Source organism: Suncus etruscus, chromosome 2 (assembly GCF_024139225.1).
Source record: "Suncus etruscus isolate mSunEtr1 chromosome 2, mSunEtr1.pri.cur, whole genome shotgun sequence".
NCBI classification, from domain to species: domain Eukaryota; kingdom Metazoa; phylum Chordata; class Mammalia; order Eulipotyphla; family Soricidae; genus Suncus; species Suncus etruscus.
Genome location: NC_064849.1, coordinates 4,594,998 through 4,617,703, shown reverse-complemented (window position 1 = coordinate 4,617,703; position 22,706 = coordinate 4,594,998). Strand labels below are relative to the sequence as shown.

At 55.1% G+C, this 22,706-nt stretch overlaps 2 protein-coding genes across 2 annotated transcripts in view; both read right to left on the bottom strand.

Annotated features, from left to right (window-relative positions):
- The window catches only part of ULK1 (unc-51 like autophagy activating kinase 1), a 32,286-nt gene extending 18,510 nt beyond the window's left edge, over positions 1–13,776 (bottom strand). Inside the window, exons 1-6 of the mRNA XM_049768257.1 lie at positions 13,678–13,776; positions 13,552–13,591; positions 13,240–13,367; positions 13,092–13,152; positions 11,491–11,548; positions 9,335–9,429 (exon numbers count right to left, since the gene is read on the bottom strand). Coding sequence (XP_049624214.1) covers positions 9,335–9,429; positions 11,491–11,548; positions 13,092–13,152; positions 13,240–13,367; positions 13,552–13,591; positions 13,678–13,776 — 481 coding nt within the window. The remainder of the gene's footprint in view (positions 1–9,334; positions 9,430–11,490; positions 11,549–13,091; positions 13,153–13,239; positions 13,368–13,551; positions 13,592–13,677) is intronic.
- MMP17 (matrix metallopeptidase 17) lies at positions 13,685–22,402 on the bottom strand. The gene is made up of 9 exons (XM_049769219.1): positions 21,868–22,402; positions 21,121–21,250; positions 20,386–20,669; positions 19,865–20,041; positions 19,367–19,457; positions 17,417–17,499; positions 17,177–17,329; positions 14,831–15,088; positions 13,685–14,644 (listed from the first exon to the last, which is right to left on the bottom strand). Exons 1-9 carry the CDS (start codon positions 21,905–21,907, stop codon positions 14,241–14,243), a joined length of 1,620 nt encoding a protein of 539 aa, XP_049625176.1. The 5' UTR covers positions 21,908–22,402; the 3' UTR covers positions 13,685–14,240.
- Positions 22,403–22,706: the final 304 nt, after the last annotated feature.

Below are 22,706 nucleotides of genomic sequence, written 5' to 3'. Positions count from 1 at the left end.
TTTTTGTTCTTTTGTTTTTGGATTCCTGACTTATTCCAGACTCTGCAGTCAGACTATGTGGGACGTTGGAGACTCCAGGCTTTTTGCTTCTCTTTTGCTGAAGGAGGTAGTCTGGGTCCCTCCCCAACTTCCCAGTTGCACAGCAGAGGAGTTTGCCTTGCAAACTGTCAACTCGGGTTCCTGGAAATCCCCAGCATCCCATAAGGTCCTTTGAGGCTGCCAGAAGTAATTTCTGAGCTTAGAGCCAGGAGTAATAACCCCTGGGCACCACCAGGTGTGACTCAAAAACAAAAAAAAAAGGAAGGAAGGAAGGAAGGAAGGAAGGAAGGAAGGAAGGAAGGAAGGAAGGAAGGAAGGAAGGAAGGAAGGAAGGAAGGAAGGAAGGAAACCACTTCTGAAGGATGGTACAGTGGGGTAGGACGCTCACCTTGCACGATATTTACCTGGGCTTGTTCAATCTCACTTGCCCCATATTGTCCCCCCAAGCAGGTTAGAAATAATATCTGACCATAGAGCTAGGAGTAACCCCTGAGCATCGCCCTGCCCTATGTGGCCCCAAAACAAATCAAAATAACACTCTTCTTGGGGCAACAGGAGAGATGATGGGGTGAAAGCACTTGCCTGGCATGCTCCTGCCCAGGGTTCAATCCCTTGCACCTCAATAGTCTCCCAAACTCGCTGGGAATGAGTCCTGAGTACATAGCAAGGAGTAATCCATTAATACAGCTAGATGTGGCCCCAAAACAACCCCCCCAAAAATACTGTTATTTCCTGGGGCCAGACCATGACCAGTGTACCCCCAGAAACTACAGTTTTCTATGGCCCAGACCTAGGACCTGAGGCCTGACACAGGGATGGTGACCAGGGTCTCAACAGATGGAAGTTCTGATGTACTTCTCCAAAGTCAGGGTGTCCCGTGTGCTTTCCAAATACTTAGAAACTAGTTCTCCTGCCTTGCCTGCGCTAGCCTAGGACGGACCGCGGTTCGATCCCCCGGCGTCCCATATGGTCCCCCAAGCCAGGAGCGACTTCTGAGCGCATAGCCAGGAGTAACCCCTGAGCGTCACAGGGTGTGGCCCAAAAAACCAAAAAAAAAAAAAAAAAAGAAACTAGTTCTCACTAAAACATCTTGGTTGGAGCAGGTGGGAAGCCAAAGTGAGGGTGAACTTGAGGAACTTATTACTCAGAAATTTGTAGAGTATCACAGGCAGAACCTGGTCCTCTGGGACAGAAATCTCAGCCTTTGACGTCTTTTCTACCTCTGAGAGTCATTGTGCTAGGGTCCACAGGGTCAGTAAAAACTACAAATTAGGGGCCGGGCGGTGGCGCTAAAGGTAAGGTGCCTGCCTTGCCTGCGCTAGCCTTGGAAAGACCGAGGTTCGATCCCCCGGTGTCCCATATGGTCCCCCAAGCCAGGAGCAACTTCTGAGTGCATAGCCAGGAGTAACCCCTGAGCGTTACTGGGTGTGGCCCAAAAACCAAAAAAAAAAAAAAAAAACAAAAAAAAACCCCCTACAAATTAGCCTCAAGCTGACCATTGAGTTTATGGTTAATAGTGAATCTAATCTGATATGTGTGTAGGATCTAAGAACAGCAAGTCATTCATTTTTGATTGTTTGTTTGTTTGTTTTGGCCACACCCGGCAACACTCAGAAGTTAACTCCTGGCTCTGCGCTCAAAAGTTGATTCTGGCAGGCTCCTGGGATACCAGGGATCAAAACTGGATCTGTCCCGGGTAGGCTACGTGCAAGGCAAACACACTACCACTGTGTTATCACTCTGGCCCCATCAAGTCATTCTTTTTAAGTATCTTAACTAGAGGGCTGTAGAGAGAACACAGTGGGTAGAGCATTTCCTTGCACCCTGCCACCAGTGTTTGATCTGCAGAATTCCATATGGTGCCCTGGGCTGCCAGGAACAATTTCTTAGCACAGAGCCAGGAGTAATCCTTGAGTACAGCTGGGTTTGGCCCAAAAACCAGAAGGATAGTACAGGAAGTAAGGTGCTTGCTTGCATTGCATGGGACTGACTTAAGTTCGATCCCTGGCACCCTGAGCCAGGAATAACCCCTGAGCACCAACAAGTGTGGTCCCCCAAATTACAAAAACAGAACAAAAGAATTGCCATCTGTGGTCAGAAGTACAATTGGGGGATGGAGTGAAAGAACAGCAATAGGACGTTTGCCTTGCATGCTGCCGACCTGGGATGGACCCAGGTTTGATCCCCCTGTCATCCCATATGGTCCCCCGAGGAGCAATTTCTGAGTGAAGAGCCAAGAGTAACCCCTGAGTGCTGCCGGGTGTGACCCCAAAACAAACACAAACAAATAAAACCCCAAAACAAACACAAACAAATAAAACCCCAAAACAAACACAAACAAATAAAACCCCAAAACAAACACAAACAAATAAAACCCCAAAACTTGGGGCCACAGTTATGGTGCAGCGGTAGAGCATTTGCCTTGCATGCTGCTGACCCCAGGACTGACTGCAGTTCAATCCCTGGCATCCCATATGGTCCCCAAGCCAGTAGCGATTTCTGAGCGCATAGCCAGGAGTAACCCTCAGCGTCAAGGGGTGTGGCCCAAAAACCAAAACAACAAAAACAGAACTACAATGGGCAAAGTAAAGCTTTTTTTTGTGTGTGTCACACCCGGCGGTGCTCAGGGGTTACTCCTGGCTATCTGCTCTTGGCAGGCACGGGGGACCAGGATTCAAACCAACCACCTTTGGACCTGGATCGGCTGCTTGCAAGGCAAACACCGCTGTGCTATCTCTCCAGGCCCGAAGTAAGGCTTTCTTAGCATGCTGGAGGCCTGCGTTCAATCCCTGGCCTTCATTCCCTGAGCTACAGCCTGGTTCTCTGAGCAATGCTGGGAACCTCCTCAGGGCACAGAACTGGGTGTAGTCCCTGAGCACCACTGGGCGTGACCCCAAAACAAACACTGAAATTGCATCCCAGGTTAGGGATGTGGCTCTAGGAGGAAGGCCCTGATGCCCTGCTGAGCAAGGGCCTTAGCTGGCCAAGAGCCTGATGACCTTTTTTCTCCCCAGAATCTTCTTCATCTTCATCTTCATCTTCCTGAAGGAGGACTCTGTCTCCCAATACCACAGCCCTGGGAGTGTTTGTGCTCTGGGGACAATTCTCCTCTCCCCAACAGGCCGAACTTGCTCCCAGCAGAATAGCATCTAATCACTCATCCTTTCAGTCCTGTCACTCTGGGGTCTGGTGAACTGCTGTGAGCTGTGGGTCCATCTCCAGCAGATCCTGCTCCAGATTCTGCTCAGATATTCAGATGTGGCCTGGGCAGTGGGGTTGCTGGGTCTCATGGATCTGCTCTTTTGATTTTTTTGTTTTGTTTTGTTTTGTTTTGGGGCCACACCCGGTGGCATTCAGGGGTTGTGGCTTGGCACTCAGAAATCCTAACAGGATCAGGGCAACCATGTGAGATTCCAGGAATAGAACCCAAGTCTAGTGTGTGCAAGACAAACGCCCTCCTGGGTACAGAGAGATAGCATAGTGGTAGGTGTTGGCCTGGTTCAGGTGTAACCCCTGAACACTGCTGGGTGTGGCCAACCAGGACGGTTGGTGGTTCGATTCCTGGCATCTCATATGGTCCCCTGATCCTGCCAGGAGTGCTTTCTTTTTTCTTTATTTGTTTTCTTTTTTTTTATTTTCAGGCCACACCCTTTTGATGCTCAGGGATTACTCCTGGCTAAGCACTCAGAAATTGCCCCTGGCCTGAGCATGGAGCCAGGAGTAACCCCAGAACGCTGCCGGGTGTGACCCAAAAGCCAAAAAAACAAACAAAAAAAGAAATCTTTTGGGGCCGGGAAGGTGGCTCTAGAGGTAAGGTGTCTACCTTGCAAGTGCTAGCGTAGGACAGACCGCTGTTCCATCCCCCGGCGTCCCATATGGTCCCCCAAAGCCAGGGGTGATTTCTGAGCGAATAGCCAGGAGTAACCCCTGAGCATGAAACGGGTGTGGCCCAAAAAACAAAAAAAAAAAAGAAAAAGAAAAAAAAAAGAAATTGCCCCTGGCTTGGGAGGACCATAAGGGACGGGGGGGGGGGGGGGGGGGGGGAGATCGAACCGTGGTCCTTTATTGGCTAGCGCTTGCAAGGCAGACACCTTACCTCTAGCGCCAGCTCGCCGGCCCCGAGCGATTTCTTTTTTTTCTTTCTTTCTTTGGTTTTTGGGTCATACCCAGCAATGCTCAGGGGTTCCTCCTGGCTCTATTCTCAGAAATCACTCCTGGCAGGCTCAAGGGACCATATGGGCTGTCGGGATTTGAACCAATGACCTTCTGCATGAAAGGCAAATGCCTTACATCTATGCCATCTCTCCATCCCCAATTTCTTTTTTCTGTTCTTTGTTTTGCTTTTTGGGTCACACCCAACAGCACCCAGAGGTTACTCCTGGCTCTATGCTCAGAAATTGCTGTTCCTCCATAGGTCTTCTGCACACACACTTCCTCACACACATACACACTTCATGTACACTTTCTGTGAAGGGACACTTCTTCTTTTATTTTGGGGGTCTTGCTTGTTTTGGGGTCACATTTGGAGGCCCTCAAGGGCTATTCTTGGAACTGTGCTCAGAAATTACATCTGGCAGGCTTGGGACCATATGGGATGTCAAGGATTGAACCAAGTTGGCTGCCATGCAAAGCAAATACCCTCCCCATGCTATGCTATCCCTTTGGCCCTTCTTCTTCTTCTCTCTCTCTCTTTTTTTTTGTTTTTTTATCCTTTGACCATCCTCTCTGAAGTGACATCTATTCAAGTTCTTTTTTAGGTTTTGTGCTGTAAGCACCATAGTTCTTCATCTATTCTGGGATTAAATTGCCCATGTTGGGGGCTGAGGTGATAGTACAGTGGATAAGGTGTTTGCCTTGCAAGGCTGACTTAGATTTGATCCCCAGCATCCCAAATGGTCCCCAGAGCCTCTTAGGAATGATTCCTGAATGCAAAGCCAGGTGTGCCCCCAAACAAAACAACAAAATAAACCAATAAGGGGCTGGAGAGATAGCACAGCAGTAAGGCATTTGCCTTGCATGCAGAAGGACTTTGGTTTGAATCCCGGCATCCCATATGATCTTGTGAGCCTGCCGGGGGCAATTTCTGAGCGTAGAGCCAGGCGTTGTAACCCCTGAGTGCTGACAAAAAGAAAAAAAAAAAAAAAAAAAGAAAAAAAGAAAACCAGTAAATTGTTTTAGTAAATGAAGTTCTCAAAACCCAGCCGGGTTCACCTAATTTCATCTGATTTCACCCTCAGGAGCCAAGGGGACAGTGGACAGGGCAGGGTAGGACAGTGCTGGGCTCTGCAGCCCCTGGCTGCTCTGAGCTCACCCCATTCCCTCTGAAGTCCCTGTGGGTGCATAGCAGCTGGGACTCAGGGAAGATCAAGACCCCACTCCCCCCACCCCTTACCCAGGAGAAAGGGGTGGGGATCAGGGTGCTAGGAAGCAAGGCCAGCCACTTGGGAGGAATTCTGCAAAACAATGAACCTCCCTGCTCCCAGGCCAAGCACAGCCTGGCCCAAGTGCCTGCCTCCCACAGCCACAACTGCTCCCTTTCCGGAAAGGTCATTGTCCTTTGGGGGGCCTTGAGGCCAGACTTCTTCCAAACAAAAGCTGGGATGGCCGGGCTGCTGAGCTGGGCGGGGTTGGAGCTGCTGAGCTGAGGTGGGCAGGGCTGGGATGAGCTCTGGACCTGCTGCAACTCCAGTCCGCACCCTCCTGACCCCAGTCTCACACCCAATTTCACCCCAGCCAGGTGTCCCTGAGTTTGCACTGGACCTAACTGCAGAAGCCCTCATGGGGGGTGGGGGTGGGATTGGGTGTCCCGCAGCGGCACACAGCCTGCACAGCGGGCAGGGCATCTGACTTGCCTGAAGTTGACCTGGGTTCGATCCTTGGCATCCCATAGTTTCCTCCAAGCCTGCCAATAGTAATTTCTGAATACAGAAACAGGAGTAACCCCTGAGCCAGGAGTGGTCCTAAATCGAACAACAACAAAAAGATTGAGGAGGGGCCGGAGAGATAGCATGGAGGTAAGGTGTTTACCTTTCATGCAGAAGGTTATCAGTTCAAATTCCAGCGTCCCATATGGTCCCCCGTGCCTGCCAGGAGCAATTTCTGAGCATGGAGCCAGGAGTAACCCCTGAACACTGCTGGATGTGACCCAAAAACCACACACACACACACACACACACACACACACACACACACACACACACACACACACACAAAAGGATTGAGGAGATAAAGCTCAGTGTCCGTCCCTTAGCCCTTGGACTCTCTGGGAACCACAAAACTGGGAGACCTTCAACACCTTTAAGTGGGAAAAGCCAGTAAAGCCCCTCTCACCCCCAAAGCCCTTCAATAGGGGGCCCATAGGGAGGATGGGGGGGGCAGAAAAGCTCTTGAGTGAATATCGAAGGGACATGCAGATCCAACACACATTGTCTGATGTGGGCTTCACTGTGCCTTCTGCTCCCAGAGGGGCTCTCCTGGGTCGCCCAGAAAGGATGGGGCTGGAGCTAATGGCTGATCTGCAGCCACAGGTCTGGCTAGGATTCCCAGGCCAGCATGGTCCCCCCCCCCCCCTCCCAATCTTGCAGGCCCATGTGAACCCTGAGCACACCACCATTGGGTGTGGTTAACATCAAAGCAGCAGAGCAGAGGAGTTCTTTGGGCCCCACTTTGGGGCCAGGTTTTCCTGTGCACAGGGAGACATTTCAGGCTGAGAAGGTGCTGGTATGGCCCAGTTCATGCTTGTCGGCTTCAGCCTGGGAGATGAGAAGAAAGTGCAAGTGTGTGAGAAGCAGCTCAAGGCACTTCCAGCGCTGAAGTGTCCAACTATGGGGGTGGGAGCCCTAGGGAGGGGGAGTCTGAGGGGTCCCAGGACCCCAGCTCTACACCAAAGCAGATGGGCTTTGATCTCAGCAGTTGCTGGGTGAGGCCCATGCTGGCCTGGAGCCCGAGGCTGGCCAGACAGGTTCCTGCATGACACCCCAGGCCTTCACATCCTTGGGGTGACTCAGCCACCTCCACCCAAGTGCCACAGGGTTTGAATGAAACCTGTCACCCTCCTTGGCTTCCTCCCTGACGTCAGTCTCAGCCCCCCAAATGCTCATCCTCTGTCCTGCCTTGCAAAGGAGGGTCCCTCCTGCTCCCAGTCCTGTGGTGACTGAGATCCTCCCTGCTGCACAGGACCAAGCCCCAGACTCACCCCCAGTGCCAGACACCCTGAGGGCCCCCCCTCCCACACCCCACCTCCTGCCTTAAGTGTGCGAAGCTACTCCCACTTCCTTCCTCCATGTCTCCCCATTCTCTTGGCTTCAAGCTTTATGGGGCCTCCCATGTGTGCTCAGGGACCCCAAAGTTCTTGATGGGACCGGGGGTTGTTGATAGGACCAGGGACACTGTGGGTCTGGGGACCCCAGTAATGCTAGGGTAGAAGCAGTGATGCTATGACTCTCTACTGTCCCCCCATTCTCCCTCCCTCCACACTCCATCCTTATATACCATTTCCCCAATATTTTTTTTTTTTTTGGTTTTTGGGCCACACCCGTTTGATGCTCAGGGGTTACTCCTGGCTATGTGCTCAGAAATCGCCCCTGGCTTGGGGGGACCATATGGGACGCCGGGGGATCGAACCGTGGTCCTTCCTTGGCTAGCGCTTGCAAGGCAGACACCTTACCTCCAGCGCCACCTACCCGGCCCCATCCCCAATATTTTTACCCACCCCCAGTATCTTCCAAATCAGGGGCCGGAGAGATAGCATGGAGGTTAGGTGTTTGCCTTGCATGCAGAAGGACGCTGATTCGAATCCTGGCATCCCATATGGTCCCCCGAGCCTGCCAGGAGCGATTTTTTTTTTTTTTGTTTTGTTTTTTTTGGTCTTCACCCGGCGATGCTCAGGGGTTACTCCTGGCTGTCTGCTCAGAAATAGCTCCTGGCAGGCACAGGGGACCATATGGGACACTGGGATTCGAACCAACCACCTTTGGTCCTGGATCGACTGCTTGCAAGGCAAACACCGCTGTTCTATCTCTCCGGGCCCCAGGAGCGAACCCCTGAGCGCTGCTGGGTGTGGCCCAAAAACCAAACCAAAGCAAACCAAAACAAAAAAAAAAAACAGTATCTTCCAAGTCCCCCTTTTTTTTTTTTTTTTTTTTTGGTTTTTGGGCCACACCCGGTGATGCTCAAGGGTTACTCCTGGCTATGCGCTCAGAAGTCGCTCCTGGCTTGGGGGACCATATGGGATGCCGGGGGATCGAACCCCGGTCCGTCCTAGGCTAGCGCAGGTAAGGCAGGCACCTTACCTTTAGCGCCACCGCCCGGCCCCCCAAGTCCCCTTTTTAAATTTTTTTTTTTTTTTGGTTTTGTTGTTTTTGGGTCACACCCTGCGGCGCTCAGGGTTACTGGAGGCTCTTCACTCAGAAATCACTCCTGGCAGGTTCCGAGGACCATAGGAGATGTCAGGGATTCCAACCACCGTCCACATCCTGGATCCACTGTGTGCAAAGCAAACCTCTGTGCTATCTCTCAGGCCCCCCAAACCCCCTCTTATCTTCTTGTTTTTGTTTTAGGGCCACACCTGCTCAGGGGACCATAGGAGTTGCCCGGGTGGACCACATGCAAGGCAAGAGCCCTACGTGCTGTTATTGCTCCAGGTCCCCTCTTATCTTTTTGAGTTTATTTTTCTTTTGGTTCCACCCAGGGTTTACTTCTAGGTTTGTTTTCTTTTGGTCTTTTTGTTTGTTGTTTGGGACCACCATTACTTGTGGCTCTGTGCTCAGAGTATCCTAGGCGATGCTGGACATTGAACTAGGTCTACTATGTGCAACGGAAGAACTCTCCCGGATGTGCTATGTGCTATCGCTTCAGCCTGAGTCTATCTAGAGACTTTTTTTTTTTTTTTTGGTTTTTGGGTCACACCCAGCAGCACTCAGGGGTTACTCCTGGCTCTACACTCAGAAATCGCCCCGGCAGACACGGGGGACGTTATGGGATGCTGGGATTCGAACCACCGTCCTACTGCATGCAAGGCAAACGCCTTACTTCCATGCTATCTCTCCGACCCCTGTCTGGGAACTTTTTTACAATTCTTCCCCCAACACCCAAGGTCCCGCCAGCTCCAGAATAACACAGTGGTCTGACTGAGGGTACTGGATAGTCTCATACAGGCACAGCCTATGCTTCTCTCTGGGCTCTGTATCTCACTTTTTAAAGTGCCTTGGAGGAAACCAAAAGGCCTAAGGGGTCCCCGTTAGGAATTTTGGTCACACCTGGTGGTCTCTGTCATCCACCCCCTGAGGTTACTGACTCTGGCCTCCAGAGCCTGGAATGGCGGAGATGGTCAGAGCCAAACTGGGGGCCATTGGGTCAGCTACTGCTAGTGGCTGAATGGGTTCAGCAGTCCTGGGGTGCGGCAGGAGAAGACAGTGGAAGCGGAGGAACCCCAGGGAGGGGGTTGAAGAACTGTGTCCTTTTCAGGGAGACCCAACCACAGAATGGGTCTCAGGAGCAGCTGTCCTCTTCCCCATCTGGCTCTGGTAGTCACTCCTGGCTCCCCAGAAAACAGGGCCTATATTTCTGTGACACTTGGGGGTGCTGCAGATGAAGCTAGCCTGTTCCCAGGAGTCCACCTTCCCAGAGGCTCTGGGACCCAAGCAGCTGCCCACACCCAGGACACGTGATCCCAGAAAGGGGTCCAGGGCAGCCTCCCCTGCTGCCCTCTGCACTGCCCAGGCAGGGGTTTAGAGTTCCGCTGATTGACCCCTACTTCCCCCAGGACCCATCCCTGTCCCTTTGGGAATGGCTGGGTGCTGTGGGCACCTGGAGGTAAGGTGACATCTGGGCAGGCCCAGGCCTGTCGGGGCTAGTTCCATGACTGTGATGCAGGAATGTGGCTTTGCTGTGACGTTGAGAGTCCCGTTCAGAACACACGAGCTGGCAGAGCTGGATGACAGGGCCTGTGGCTGACCTTGACAGATGTCCCTGCTGATGGGGGTGATGACAGTGGCTGCCCAGAGCTTCCACATCTGTGTTCTCCAAATGTTTCAGAGACTTAGTGAGAGGTGCTAGAATGTGCTTGGGCTTTTTTTTTGTATCACACTTGGTGGCACTCGGGCTACTCCTGGCTCTGTGCTCAGAAATTGCTCCTGACAGAGATAGCATGAAGGTGGGGCGTTTGCCTTGCATGCAGGAGGACGGTGTTTCGAATCCCAGCATCCCATATGGTCCCCCGAGTCTGCCAGAAACAATTTCTGAGCATAGAGCTAGGAGTAGCCCCTGAGCGCTGCCGGGTGTGACCCAAGAAACAAACAAAAAAAGAAATTGCTCCTGGCAGGCTCTGGGAACCATATGGGATGTCAGGAATCGAACTGGGGTCTGTCCTGGGTTGGCTGCATGCAAGGCAAACACCCTACCACTGTGCTATAATTCCGGCTCCGTGCTTGGGCTTCTCTTTTTTTTGGTTTTTGGGCCACACCCAGTAATGCTCAGGGGTTACTCCTGGCTATGTGCTCAGAAATTGCTCCTGGCTTGGGGGGCCACAGGGGATCACACCAGTCCTTCCTAGGCCAGCACGGGCAAGACAATTTATTGCTTGTGCCACCACTCTGGCCCCGTGCTTGGGTTTTTTTTTTTGGTTTTTCGGACCACACCCGTTTGATGTTCAGGGGTTACTCCTGGCTAAACACTCAGAAATTGCCCCTGGCTTGGGGGGACCATATGGGACGCCGGGGATCGAACCATGGTCCTTTCTTGGCTAGCGCTTGCAAGGCAGACACCTTACCTCTAGTGCCACCTCGCCGGCCCTGTGCTTGGGCTTCTTAATGCTGCTGTTGTAACTGAGTCTTTTCACCATAGACCCCTGTGGAGGACAGCACTGAGTTACACATGCTTCCATGGGGGATGGGGGTGGGGCTACAAAGCATCATCCAGGTGTAGCATGATCACTCTGCAAAAGCATCTATCTCATGATAGTAAGTGATACTGACAGTACAGCGGGTAGGGCAACTGGTCATCCCATATGGAATCCCTGGCATCCCATATTGTTGGAATAACTGGTCACCCTATTCAGTATAACTCTGTTTGTTGGTACTTGTCACCTTTGGATTGGTCCCTTCCCCTACCTGTTCTCCATCCCTTGGTGTAGCCTTGCTCTCCCAATAAAGAGCTTGGGGTCTTGGAGAAATCACTGCCGTTTTGGTTTTCCACCACTGAGCTATCTGCTTCTTCGGAATAGAAGGGGTTGTGTGTGGATTATTTCCTTTGTCAGGGTTTGCTTCCAGACCCTTGTTCCTCCAATCCCCTGGGATAAAGGCATGAAGCTTCCACTTCACCATATGGTCCCTTGATTCCTGAGTACAAAGCCAAGAGTAAGCTGTGAGCATTGCCAGGTGTGGTTCCTGCGCACCCACCCCCAAGGAAAAAAAAAAAAAAGGCCTCCACCTCCAGGAAGCCAAGCTCCTTTACCGATACCAGCTCCCTGGAGCCTTGCGGTTCCTTTCTTCAGACCAGACGGCTGCCTGGTCTTGGGCGGGGAGGAGACAGGAAACAGGGTCCACTGGGCTCAGGCTTGCCCATGACCGAGTCTTGGCCATGACCCAACACCTCTTTGGGGCCTCTCTGGCAAACTCTTCGATGTGGATCTGGACCCTCAGGGGGCCACACATGGGTTCACAGGGCTCTAGAATGTGCAGGAGACTCAGGGTTGCTCTCCTGAACCCCACCAGAAATAACAAAAGGTGTCAGTGTGGACAAATCCATGGTAATGGTAGAAACTGAGCAGGGATGAGTGAAGAGGGTCGTGGTGGAACAGGCCAGCCTGCCTGTGCAGCACCTTTGGGGCTCAGGGCAGCTCACACCAGCACCGACAGACAAAGTCAGAAGCTGAAACCTCTACAGCACAGCGGGAAGGGCGCTTGTCTTACATTCGGCCGACTTGGGTTCCATCACAGGCATCCCATGTGGTTGCCTGAGCCTGCCAGGAGTGATTTCTGAGGTTAAAGCCAGGAATAACCTGAGTGCAGCCGATGTGATCCAATACCCAAAACAAAGACCTTCCCCCTCAAAATCCCCTGTGTAGTATGCAGAGATAACACAGCAGGAATGGCACTTCCTTTACATGGCAGGCCCAGGTTTGATCCCCAGTAACCACACTTGATCCCCCAAGAACCACCAAGAGTGACTCCTGAGTGCAGACCAGGGAGGAAGCCTGAATGCTCAGTGTGCCCCCAAAACAAGACAAAAGCGATCTTGGATGGGGCTGCATTATAGGTGGGGGTTTGGTCTGACCCTGTCACTCTCTCATATACAGCACGAGGTGGGAGATTTGGTCCAGCCATAGCACATCCGACTAGCCCCTGGAGGTGGCCCAAGAACAGAGAAGCAGGGATAGACAGGAACTGAGGTCACAATGCCGTGAAATTGGGGGGCAGAGAAAGCAGGGGTCTAAGGCACAATCACGCAGGTGGCTGACAAGTGATTCCATCCCCAGCACCAGGTGGTCCCCAAAGTATAGCCCAGAGCACCATCAGGTCCCCAGAGCTGCTGGGGCCTCTCCCCTAAAGCCCTGGAGTTGCTCAAGGGGCCTATGGGGCTCTCACAGTCCAGAGTCACCTAAGGGCCCTAAGGCCAGATAGGGACAGAGAGGGGAGCTGGGGCAGTGCGGGGCTAACCTTTTAGCAGCAGGAAACCAAGCTTTTGGGTGGCAAGAGGAAGCTGGTCTGGGACCCAGCCAAAGCCCTGTGCTCTGGCGCCCCCTGCGGGGATCTTCTGGCACAGTCCAGAGGGGCAAAGCCTGAGAGCCTTGGCTGGCTGGGCTGACCTTAGGGGACTGGGGAGTGGGCTGTCCCAAGTAGGAACCTGCTAGTGCCAGGGACAGAGTTCGTAGCCCACAGGGGCTGAGGCAGTGCAGAATCCACCAAGCATTGCTGGGGTTGGGAGGAACTCCTGAGCACTGAGCCAGGTGAGGCCCAGGCACGCAGCTAAAGTCCAGGAGAGGTGTGGGGTGAAATCAGGGACTCCATCATCTAACAGCCAGGACCAGGACTGCATGGTTCATGGTTGCTGACCTTTGTGGCCCTTGTGTGCGAGAGCACACATCCAGGGCAGTGGCAAGGGGGGTGGTGGTGGCTAGAGCAGGGGCCGGCAGGGTTCCTGCAGGGCAGGTCAAGCTGGGTCCATGCTGTAGCGTGGAGAAATTATGTACCCGGGACAGACCCACTGAGGGTTCCTAACAGGAGCAGAGCTCTGGGAAGCTCTAGTCTGGCTGCCCTTGCAGTGGGGCACCAGGGGGCGCTTGGGAGGCATGTCCAGTGGGAAGGGGGACTCCTCAGCCTCTGGGATTCCTGCAGGTCATTCACCGGACCCCCTCACTGTGCACAAAGGGTTGGGCCCTCCTCAGGCGGGGAGACTGGGCACCCACCATCCTTGGGAAGCCAGACTGGGCCCTAAGTGCTTCACTCCTAAGTCTCAGGGTCCTCAGAGGGTGTGGGACCCTAACTCAGCTGTGTGAGGGCAGGTCTTGTCTACCTGGAGGTGGGTAGGTGGGGTGCACTGTGGGCTCAGGGTCCTGTGGGAGGAGCCCCAGACCCCAGGCTCAGACACTGAGGCCCAGACCCACACTCCCAAAGGAGGGCCTGGGCCCGGTCAGCTCACACAGGCAACGGGGCGACATTTTATCAGAACACACAGCGAGGCCTCCACGCTGAAGCTGGTCTTGTGGATGGGTCCCACACAGCTGATGAGGAGGACCATCGAGCAGCTGGAGGCCTGGTTCTGTCTGACAGTTCACTCCAGCCTCAGTTTCCCTCCGTCCCCAGCAGCCAACGTGGGGAGTGTCACTGAGGGTGGCCAGAATGCGAGTGGCCCAGAATCTGGGCCTGAGGGTGTGGGGGCTGCCCCAGTCAGGCCCTTCCTGAGACTGGCCCTCCCCAAGTTGCTCACCCTCCTGGAGGACCTAGGGCAGGGGTGTCCTGGGGCGGAGCTGAGACCAACGGCTTCTTAGAAGCCTTGTTCGTTTTGGGATCCCACAGTAGATGCAGCACCTGGGAGGTGGAGGGAGGAAGCTTAGGGTCCTGACAAAGTCTGTTTCTGTGGGTGCCACCTCTCCTGCGAGACTCTATCCTGGCTTCAAAGTTCAGGGTAGCTGTTCAACCCTCCTTGGGCCCTGCCCGTGGCCCACAGTCTACCAGGCAGACTGTCCACTCCAGAGACTGCCCCTAAGACTCAGTGGACACCTGGAGACCCCTGGTTCCAATCTCTGGGGTGACAGTCACATCCTGGTCCCGTGGCGGCAGAGGGCTTGGAGCCAGGGCCTGGGTGACAGTACCAGACATTGGCAATAGCAGTAGCAGCAGCGGCAGCATCAACAGCAGTGCAGAGGCCAGTAGTGGGCCCTGGGATCCCCGGGAGGTGCAGGAGCAGACCTCAAAGCCGTCCTCAGCATGGCTGCGGCCCTGTCGGGCTGGTGGGGCAGGTGCCCGGTCTGTGCCCTCAGGCTGGGCTGGCAGCTTCTCACACACCAGCCAGTCCCGGGCCGTGAGCTGGGGAAACCCAGGCGCTGCCTCCTCCTCTCCATCCAGCACCTTCCAGTAGTTGCTGCCGTGGAAAAAGTAGGAGGCACCTGGGGGGGATGTGAGGGGCTGAGTGGGGCTGGCAGCCACTGAAGGGCGGGCAGATGGCACTGGCTAAGCGTGCCTGGGTGCTGACCGGACGCCCATGCCCACAGCAGGCTGGGACCACACGGGGGTGGGGGGTGAGGGTGTGTGTGAAGCACAGTGGGGCCCGGGCTGCCCTGTCCAACACTCACCGTCAGACCAGTGCATGGCAGCATCAAGGGTGCTGGGGAGCCCCGTCCACAGGGGGCTTGGGGCGGGGTGACCGGGGTCCAGGCGGCGCGTGTGCTCGTCAAAGCACCAGTACAGCTGGTCCTTAAAGAAATAAGTCTTGTCACCGGGCGGCCGGGAGAGTGCAGCGTCGATGCCGTCGGCGGGGAGGCCGAAGTCGGAGACGGGCCGTGGGAACCCTTCCTCCGCATTATTGTCCTTGAACACCCAGTATCTGCCGCCTGGGGAGAGACAGAGCGTGGGCTAGGGTCTGGCTGGGCATCTATGGGCCTGGGTGTAGACCTGCTTGCCAAGACACTACCCCAGCCTCATGACCCCACCAGCAGAGGCTGAGATGGGCACAATGTGGTCCTCTTGGGGCAATTAAATCAGGCTCTGTAAGGCCTCTTCCCCCAAGACTGTGTCTGGGGGGCTGGAGCAATAGCACAGCAGTAGGGTGTTTGTCTCGCATGCAGCTGACCCCCGGGATGGACCTGGGTTTGATCCCCAGAATCCCATATCATCCTTCGAGCCTGCCAGGAGCGATTTCTGAGTGCAGAGCCAGGAGTAACCCCTGAGCACCATCAAGCATGACCCAAAAAATACAAAAAAAAAAAAAAAAACAAAACCAGAAAACCAAGGACAGGTTTCCAAGCCCCAGGACAAGGAAGCGCCAAACAGCAAGAGAGCTGGGAGGGGGCCAAAGCAAGAGCTCAATGGGGGAGGGTATTGGTCTTGCATACAACCAAGCCAGGCTTGATCCCTGACATTCCATAGGCCCCACCCCATCCCAGCACAGCCAGGAGAGATTCCTGAGTGCAGAGCCAGGAGTAAGTCCTGAGCACTGGCTGGTTGTGGCTCCAAAAGAAAAAAGAAAACAAGGGGTTTGAGCGATGAGGCAGCGATAGGGCATTTGCCTTGCATGCATCTGACCCAGGACGGACCTCGGTTAGATCCCAGCGTCCCATATGGTCCTCCAAGCCAGGAGTGAATTCTGAGTGCATCGCCAAGAATAACCCCTGAGTGTCACCGGTTGTGGCCCAAAAATTAAAAAAAAAAAAAAAAAAAAAGGAGAAAAAGAAAACAAGAAAGAGTACGAACAAGGGGGTGGAGTGATAGTATAGCAGTAGAGCATTTGCCTTGCAAGAGACTGATTCAATCCTTGACATCCCTTAGTGTTCCCCAAACATCACCAGGTATGATTCCTGAGCACAGAGCCAGGTGTAAATCATGAGCACAGAGCCAGGAGTAACTCCTGTCAGGTATAGTACCCCCAAAAAAGAAAAAACAAGAGTGGGGCCAGAGGGCTGGAGCAGTGGCACAAGTGGTAAGGCGTGCCAGCCTAGGACGAACCGAACCGAGGTTCAATCCCCAGAGTCCCATATGGTCCCCCAAGCCAGGAGCGATTTCTGAGCACATAGCCAGGAGTAAACCCTGAGCATCACCAGGTATGGCCCAAAAAAAGAGAAAAAACCGGGGCCGGCGAGGTGGCACAAGAGGTAAGGTGTCTGCCTTACAAGTGCTAGCCAAGGAAGGACCGCGGTTCGATCCCCCGGCGTCCCATATGGTCCCCCCAAGCCAGGGGCGATTTCTGAGCTCTTAGCCAGGAGTAACCCCTGAGCATCAAACGGGTGTGGCCTGAAAAACCAAAAAAAAAAAAAAAAAAAAAAAAAAAAGAGAAAAAAACCAAACAAGAGTGTAAGGATGCTTAGGTGTGTGCATGCTTGCTGGGCTTTGCAGTGTGCTGTTGCCTCCAGGCAGGGAAGAGAATTCCAGCGGTCCAGCACCTCACTTTGGGACCCCCCAAAACAGGGTGGGAGGGGCTCAGGCTCTTAGCTCACAACTGCGCTACTCCTGGTGGCCAGCAGGCGGCGAGGGGTGAACACGGCTCCTCTGCACGGAGCACAGCAGGCCAGCGGTCCGGTCTGTGGCTCCCAGATAATTAGTCTGAGCTGGAGCAGGGAGTAGTTGTGCGGCCTGGAGGGTGGGGGGCAGCCCACAGGGGACCCCAGGCCCAGCAGGTGAGTGTGGGGCGCCTCCAGGCCAAGCTCCCCACACTCCGAGGCTCTGTGGACGCCATCAGGGTGGACCACAGCCAGTTCTCAGGGAACCACAGTGACACCAACTGCCGTCAGAGTGGCTGAGCCCCACACCTGACTTGGGGGGAGCCAGCACCTTAGTCCCCCGACAGAGACTGCCTGTCTGTATCTTGGGCTTTGGAGGAAGCATCCCCAACACTGGATGGGATTGTGGGTGCTGGACACACTAGCTGTGGGGAGAGGCGCTCCTAGCTCCCTCCAGGGATGGGGGCGCAATCTGGTGGGCCCCACCTTTGAAGAAGACGATCTTGTGGTCAAGCAGTCGCTCATACACGGCGTCCACGCTGTCCAGGTGCAGAGGGAGTCCCCGCCAGAAGCGGTGCAGATGGGCCGGCTGCAGCGACACCAGATGCCCGTCCCGAGTCAGCCGCCAGAAGTACCTGCCTGGGATTGGGGGTTGTGGTGGGGGCTTCATTGGGGGTAGCAGTGGGCACTGTGGGGGGCGGCTGGGGCATGGGGGCTGCAGGCTACCTTTGAAGAAGAAAGCTTCTCCACGAATCTGGGCTACTGCATCGAAGTGTGCGTTGCACCTGGGTGGTGCGTCCCAGTGAGGCCTGTGGGGGAGAGAACTGGTGGGTGGGTGTGGCCCCCCAAGGGTCCCCAAACCCATGTGCAGAACAAGCAGGGCCTAGAGAGGAGGCAAGCATGCAGCAGGGTCACACCTGGGGAAAATTAGAGCCCATGTGATCAGCACCTTGCCAGGGGCCCTGGGGTACAGGCAGGGAGGGGGCCATATGAGGTGCCAGGAATCAAACCAGGGTCAGCCCTGAGCAAAGTAAGTGCCCTCCCTGCTGTGCTAGCTCTTCAGCTACAATTGGGGGAGACATTTCTGACCTAGCAGGCTTAGAGGGGCAGAAGTCCAGATCCACCTGCCCACCAACCCTAACCCCTGGTCTGTAAAGTGAACCTTTCCTGCTAAAGCCCTTATACATAAGCTTTCTTTTGAGATGTTAATCTCACCTGGAAGATCAGACCCTCCCACACCTGAGATGGGGCCCGGCTGTTTTAAATAAAGAATAAAAGGTCGGGTTCAGTGGAGTCTAGGGTAAAGGGAGAGCTATGGAGAGAGGGAGAGAGAAAGAGAGAGGACAGAGAGAGGGAGAGAGAAAGAGAGAGGACAGAGAGAGGGAGAGAGGGAGAAGAGAAGGAGAGAGAGGGGGTGTTGTGTATGTAAACATTTCCATGGGATTATTTTGTTTTGTTTTGTTTTTTGGTTTTTGGGCCACATCCGGCAGTGCTCAGGGGTTACTCCTGGCTGTCTGCTCAGAAATAGCTCCTGGCAGGCACGGGGGTCCATATGGGACACCAGGATTCGAACCAACCACCTTTGGTCCTGGATCTGCTGCTTGCAAGGCAAATGCCACTGTGCTATCTCTCTGGGCCCTCCATGGGATTATTATGTTACTGATACTACCCTGATCGGTGATTGTGCCCTACCCTAGAGTGTGACCTGGCAGTCTGCTCCCACCCTAGGATACCTGATTCTGATGTATAAAAGCAAGGGTCTGTGGAAGAATTATGGTTTGAGGAATTTGCCCATTTCAATAGGGCCTGGGGGGAGGCCCTGTGGGCGTTTCCTTGCATCCTGTCGGTCTTCGGGGCCGGGCGGTGGCGCTAGAGGTAAGATGCCTGCCTTGCCTGTGCTAGCCTTGGACGGACTGTGGTTCGATCCCCGGTGTCCCATATGGTCCCCCAAGCCAGGAGCAACTTCTGAGTGCATAGCCAGGAGTAACCCCTGAGCGTTACTGGGTGTGGCCCCCCCCCCAAAAAAAAAGGAGCCTGCAATGTCTTTGGACATGCCCGGGCTTCCCACAATGGTTCTGAAAAAAAAAAAAAAAAAAGGGAGGGGGGAGATGGAGGAGAGAGAAGAGGAGAGAAAGAGAGAGGGAGAAAGAGCTCGTGAGAAGACAGGAGTTAGGCAGAGAGACACATGGAATAAAAACAAGATGGCTCCAATGAAACTTTGACTGCTTGTGAATTATTTCTCCACTGTTACCCTTCTTCATCAGACTCATCTGCCTGAAGGGTTAGAAACATGGTGCCTGGGCAGCCTCACTCAACTTGTGAACTTTATATTTTTTATATTTTAATTCTAAACAGGCCCACTGGGTCTAGTGATGGTTTCTGCTTGTATGAGTTTGTCCGAGGATTGTCTGGGTACTGTCATGGGTCTGCAGTGTCTGGGGTTAAGGTGGGCCCAGTGCTTGGCTGCGGATCCAGCTGGGGTCCCAGTGACATCCTGCCCAGGAACTCAGGTTCAGTAGGAAGGTGTCAAGGCCCTGCCTCCAGTGCCTTGAAATACTTCAGCCCAGCTCTGGGGTTCCCGAACAAGGAGGGCAGCTGGGTCTCCCCAGCTCAAGGGTGTCAGGTCCCTCAGTCTGTGCAAGTCAGTGTATGTGAGGATCCAGGTACTGGGCTTACAGGGTGCTGGAGCGGTTGTTGGGGGGCTCTGGCAGGAGGGAGGGATCTGGGGCATCTGGCTGTGCCATGAGAGACACAGACTCGCGCATACCTGTGGGGACAAAGAGGCCTTGTGGACCTGGGGCTCTGTTGCCCCAACCCCAATACCTTCCCACAACACCAGAAGGGGAATACACTTAGGAGCCCCCATCACATGACCCCAGAACTGGGTAGATGCCGAAGAGCTGGAAACTGGCACCCAGTCAGATGGCATAGGAGGGCACAATGGTATAGGAGGGCACAATGGTCAAGGGGATAGACTAGGCACCCACACAGATGGGGGATGTATGGAGGGATGGGTCCTGGTACCCCCAGGAGGCTTCAGAGGTATGAGGTTATGAGGGAGGTGGCTAAAGCACTCATCAGGGGACAGGCAGGGTGCCCATGGGCTACACTGCATCACATGAGTAGGACAGACCCGTGGCCAGTGCCGGGCTACTGTGCCGGCTCAGGACTCACCGTACAGCTGCCACACGCGCACCCGGTCCTCGTAGGGCAGACGGAAGCGCAGTGGGTCGCCTACGGGGCCCTGGTAGTAGGGCTGCATGACGGAGTTCATGGCTGCCACGTGGCTCAGGCCAATGGCATGGCCGAACTCATGGACAGCCACAGCGAACAGGTCCATCCCATGAGCATCTGGGGTAACAGAGGATAGTGGGCCTGGGAGCTGCCCAGCTGTACTGAAGGACCGGGCACTGCCCTGTCATGGTATTGGTCACGGGGGGGCCGGGGGGGGAACCAAGCACTGTAATGTCATGGTGACCCCTGTCCTGATCATAGGAGGCTATTCCAGTGCTCCACAGTTCTGGCTCTGGCTGTTGGATCCACTCCTAGGATTCACCCCCATGTGAGGGACAGTCCCACACCAGGGGCTTCTCCCAAGCTGAGAAGGCAGCAATGGGTAGAACACCCAAATTCGATTCTGGGGAGAGCCTGCAGCTTGGCCAACAGGGGTTTGGGTTTCCTGGACTGCCACTTACCAGAGGATCGGAAGGTCCAGATCTCATCGTCATCAAAGTGTGTGTCCCCTGCGGCCCCGTTGTCCCCGGGCAGGAAGGCATGTGCCAGGGTGCCCCCTGGGCCATCAAAGGGGAAGCGGTCATCGTGGGCCGCCCGGGAGAAGTCAACCTGGATGTCGGCCATGTTGCCCGCCACCTCGTGGAAATCCAGGGGGGCAATGTCACTCCAGACCTTGAGCGCGTAGTACATGAGCGCACGCACCGTGTCACGGCCCAGCTGCGAGTCCCTTGGGAATGTTCGGACCCTGCGTGGGCAGAGACACGTGATAGCTGTCCTCCAGGGTTGTTTAGGGGCCAATGGGACCCCAAGGGAAAGGGAAGTGTGCAGGAGGGAGACCTAGGCTTGGTGCAGGGGTGAGACACTCCCATAGATCCGAGTGTCAGCGGAGCCACAGCCAGGGCCCTGGGGTTTTCCCTGCCTGCTCCACTGAACCGGAACCTTGGAGGTGTCAGGGACCTGGTCCAGAACTGCAGAAAGGGGTCTGGGCTGCCTGATGCCTCCTTAGGAACCATAGGAACTTAGGAACCTAAGGAGTACCCTGACCTGAGGAACACAGCTGCAGGGGTAGGGTCACAGATGAGTTCAGAAATGGGGTCAGAGGTGGAGTCAGAGGTGATGTCAGAGGTGGGGTCAGAGTGAGCCTGATGTGGGCTTCCAGCCTGGGGACCCCCCTGCCCCCCCCCCCCCCCGCACACCTCCAGGACAAGATCCTCTTGTTCCACCGAACAGGGGCCGGAGCCTGGCGCCGCCTGCGAGTGGGAGTCACCGCAGGGACATCGGGTAGGGAGCAGCGTGGGGTTCTCATCAGCACCAGGGTGGCCTCATCTGCAGGGGGCGCACATGAGGGACCAGGTTAGCACTGCCCACCCTGCACCATCACTCGAGCTGCCAGGCCGACTTTCCTGCCTTCGAGGGATCCACAGGCAACACAAAGTCATTGTGGCAAAACTGGACCAGAGAGGGCACGGGCACACCAGCCCAACTAGAGAGGGCACGGGCATGCCAGTATGACCTTCATGCCATGGCAGCTGTTGGGGCGCAGTGTCCCTGTCTTTCTGCCTGTTGAGCCCATCCCCTGACTAGCTGGGTGAGGCTTATGTACAGGCCAGAGTCCTGGGGACAGGGGTGCTCGATCAGTAGGTGGAGGGTTGGGGGAGCACTGGGAACAGCTCAGGGTGCTGAACACAACTTCTGGAAGCCGCATGGCCCTGAACATGCCAGGGGGTGGGGGTACCAAAGCACAGAGCCCTGCTGGTCAACAAACCCAAACCAAAGCTGGGCTGTAAAGTGGAGCCTGGAATTCCTGACTCCTCGAAGCAAGGGGCCGGCTATGAATTCATCGAGTCCAGGTCCTACTCCAGCATGGAGGGGTCCGGGGTGGGGGGGCAGGCTGGAGGGCTGAGAGGAGGCAGCGACATAGGGCCTGCCCCGGGAGGACTCACCCAGTAGGCCTGTGGGCTCCAGGCCTCCGAAGCGCTGCATGGAGGAGATGGCGCTGGAGAGCTCTGGGGTTGGGGGCCGTGTGGCTTCGGGGTCTGCGGGAGGCAGGTAGCCAAACTTGCGCAGCCACTCCTGCAGGAGGGAGGGTGATGGACAAGGTGGGGGTGAAGCATGTCTCCCTTGGGGCCTCAGTTTGGGTTGCAGGGCACCTGCTCCTCTGGGATTCTGGGGTGCAGCTGGCAGACTGCACAAACCCTGCAGGGCATCCAGCTCCCTCCCCACATGAGGACAGGTCCCAAGGGACTTGTGGGATTGTGCCCGAGGGTGTGGGCAAGCCCAGGGTGCTGCTGTGATTGGGCTCTGGAGGCTGGGGGCTGGCGTGGGCTGATGTTCCTGGGTCAGGGCCTCTCAGGCCAGTCCCACTTGGGTGCCAGGGGCAGCTCGAAGGTGCTCAGCTGAGCCTGTGAGTGCCTGGAGCCCAGGGGAGCTGGGTGGAGCTGCCTCCTTTTTGTGTTTTTAGGGCACACTGGTAGTACCCAGGGCATACCCAGGCATACCCTCTAGTTCGAACACATATCCCCGAGTAGCTCCATCCAGATCCAAGAAGCAAGCCACTTGGGTCACCCAGAGGTTGCCTCAATGCCAGCACAGACCCATACGCAGGGTCCCTGCACCCCTTTCCGAGCCTCCAACCAACCAGACCCTTGGTGGTCTGCAGCAAAATACATGTTCCCTCCAAGAAGCCCTCCTGAGTTCTCTGAGTCTCTGCCCCCCCTCAAACTCTTGCAGCCAGTGTGTTGGAGGCCCTGGGAATGGCCCCCCGGAGTCCGTCCCAGAGGTA

Coding starts and splice junctions, on each gene's coding strand:
- MMP17 (XM_049769219.1), bottom strand. CDS start 21,907: ATGCAGCGCTTCGGAGGCCTGGAGCCCACAGGCCTACTGG. Junction 17,500..19,366: donor AACAACCGCTCCAGCACCCT/GTAAGCCCAGTA, acceptor TCTCCCCCACAG/GCCTCACTGGGACGCACCAC. Junction 14,645..14,830: donor TGCCATGCACTGGTCTGACG/GTGAGTGTTGGA, acceptor CATCCCCCCCAG/GTGCCTCCTACTTTTTCCAC.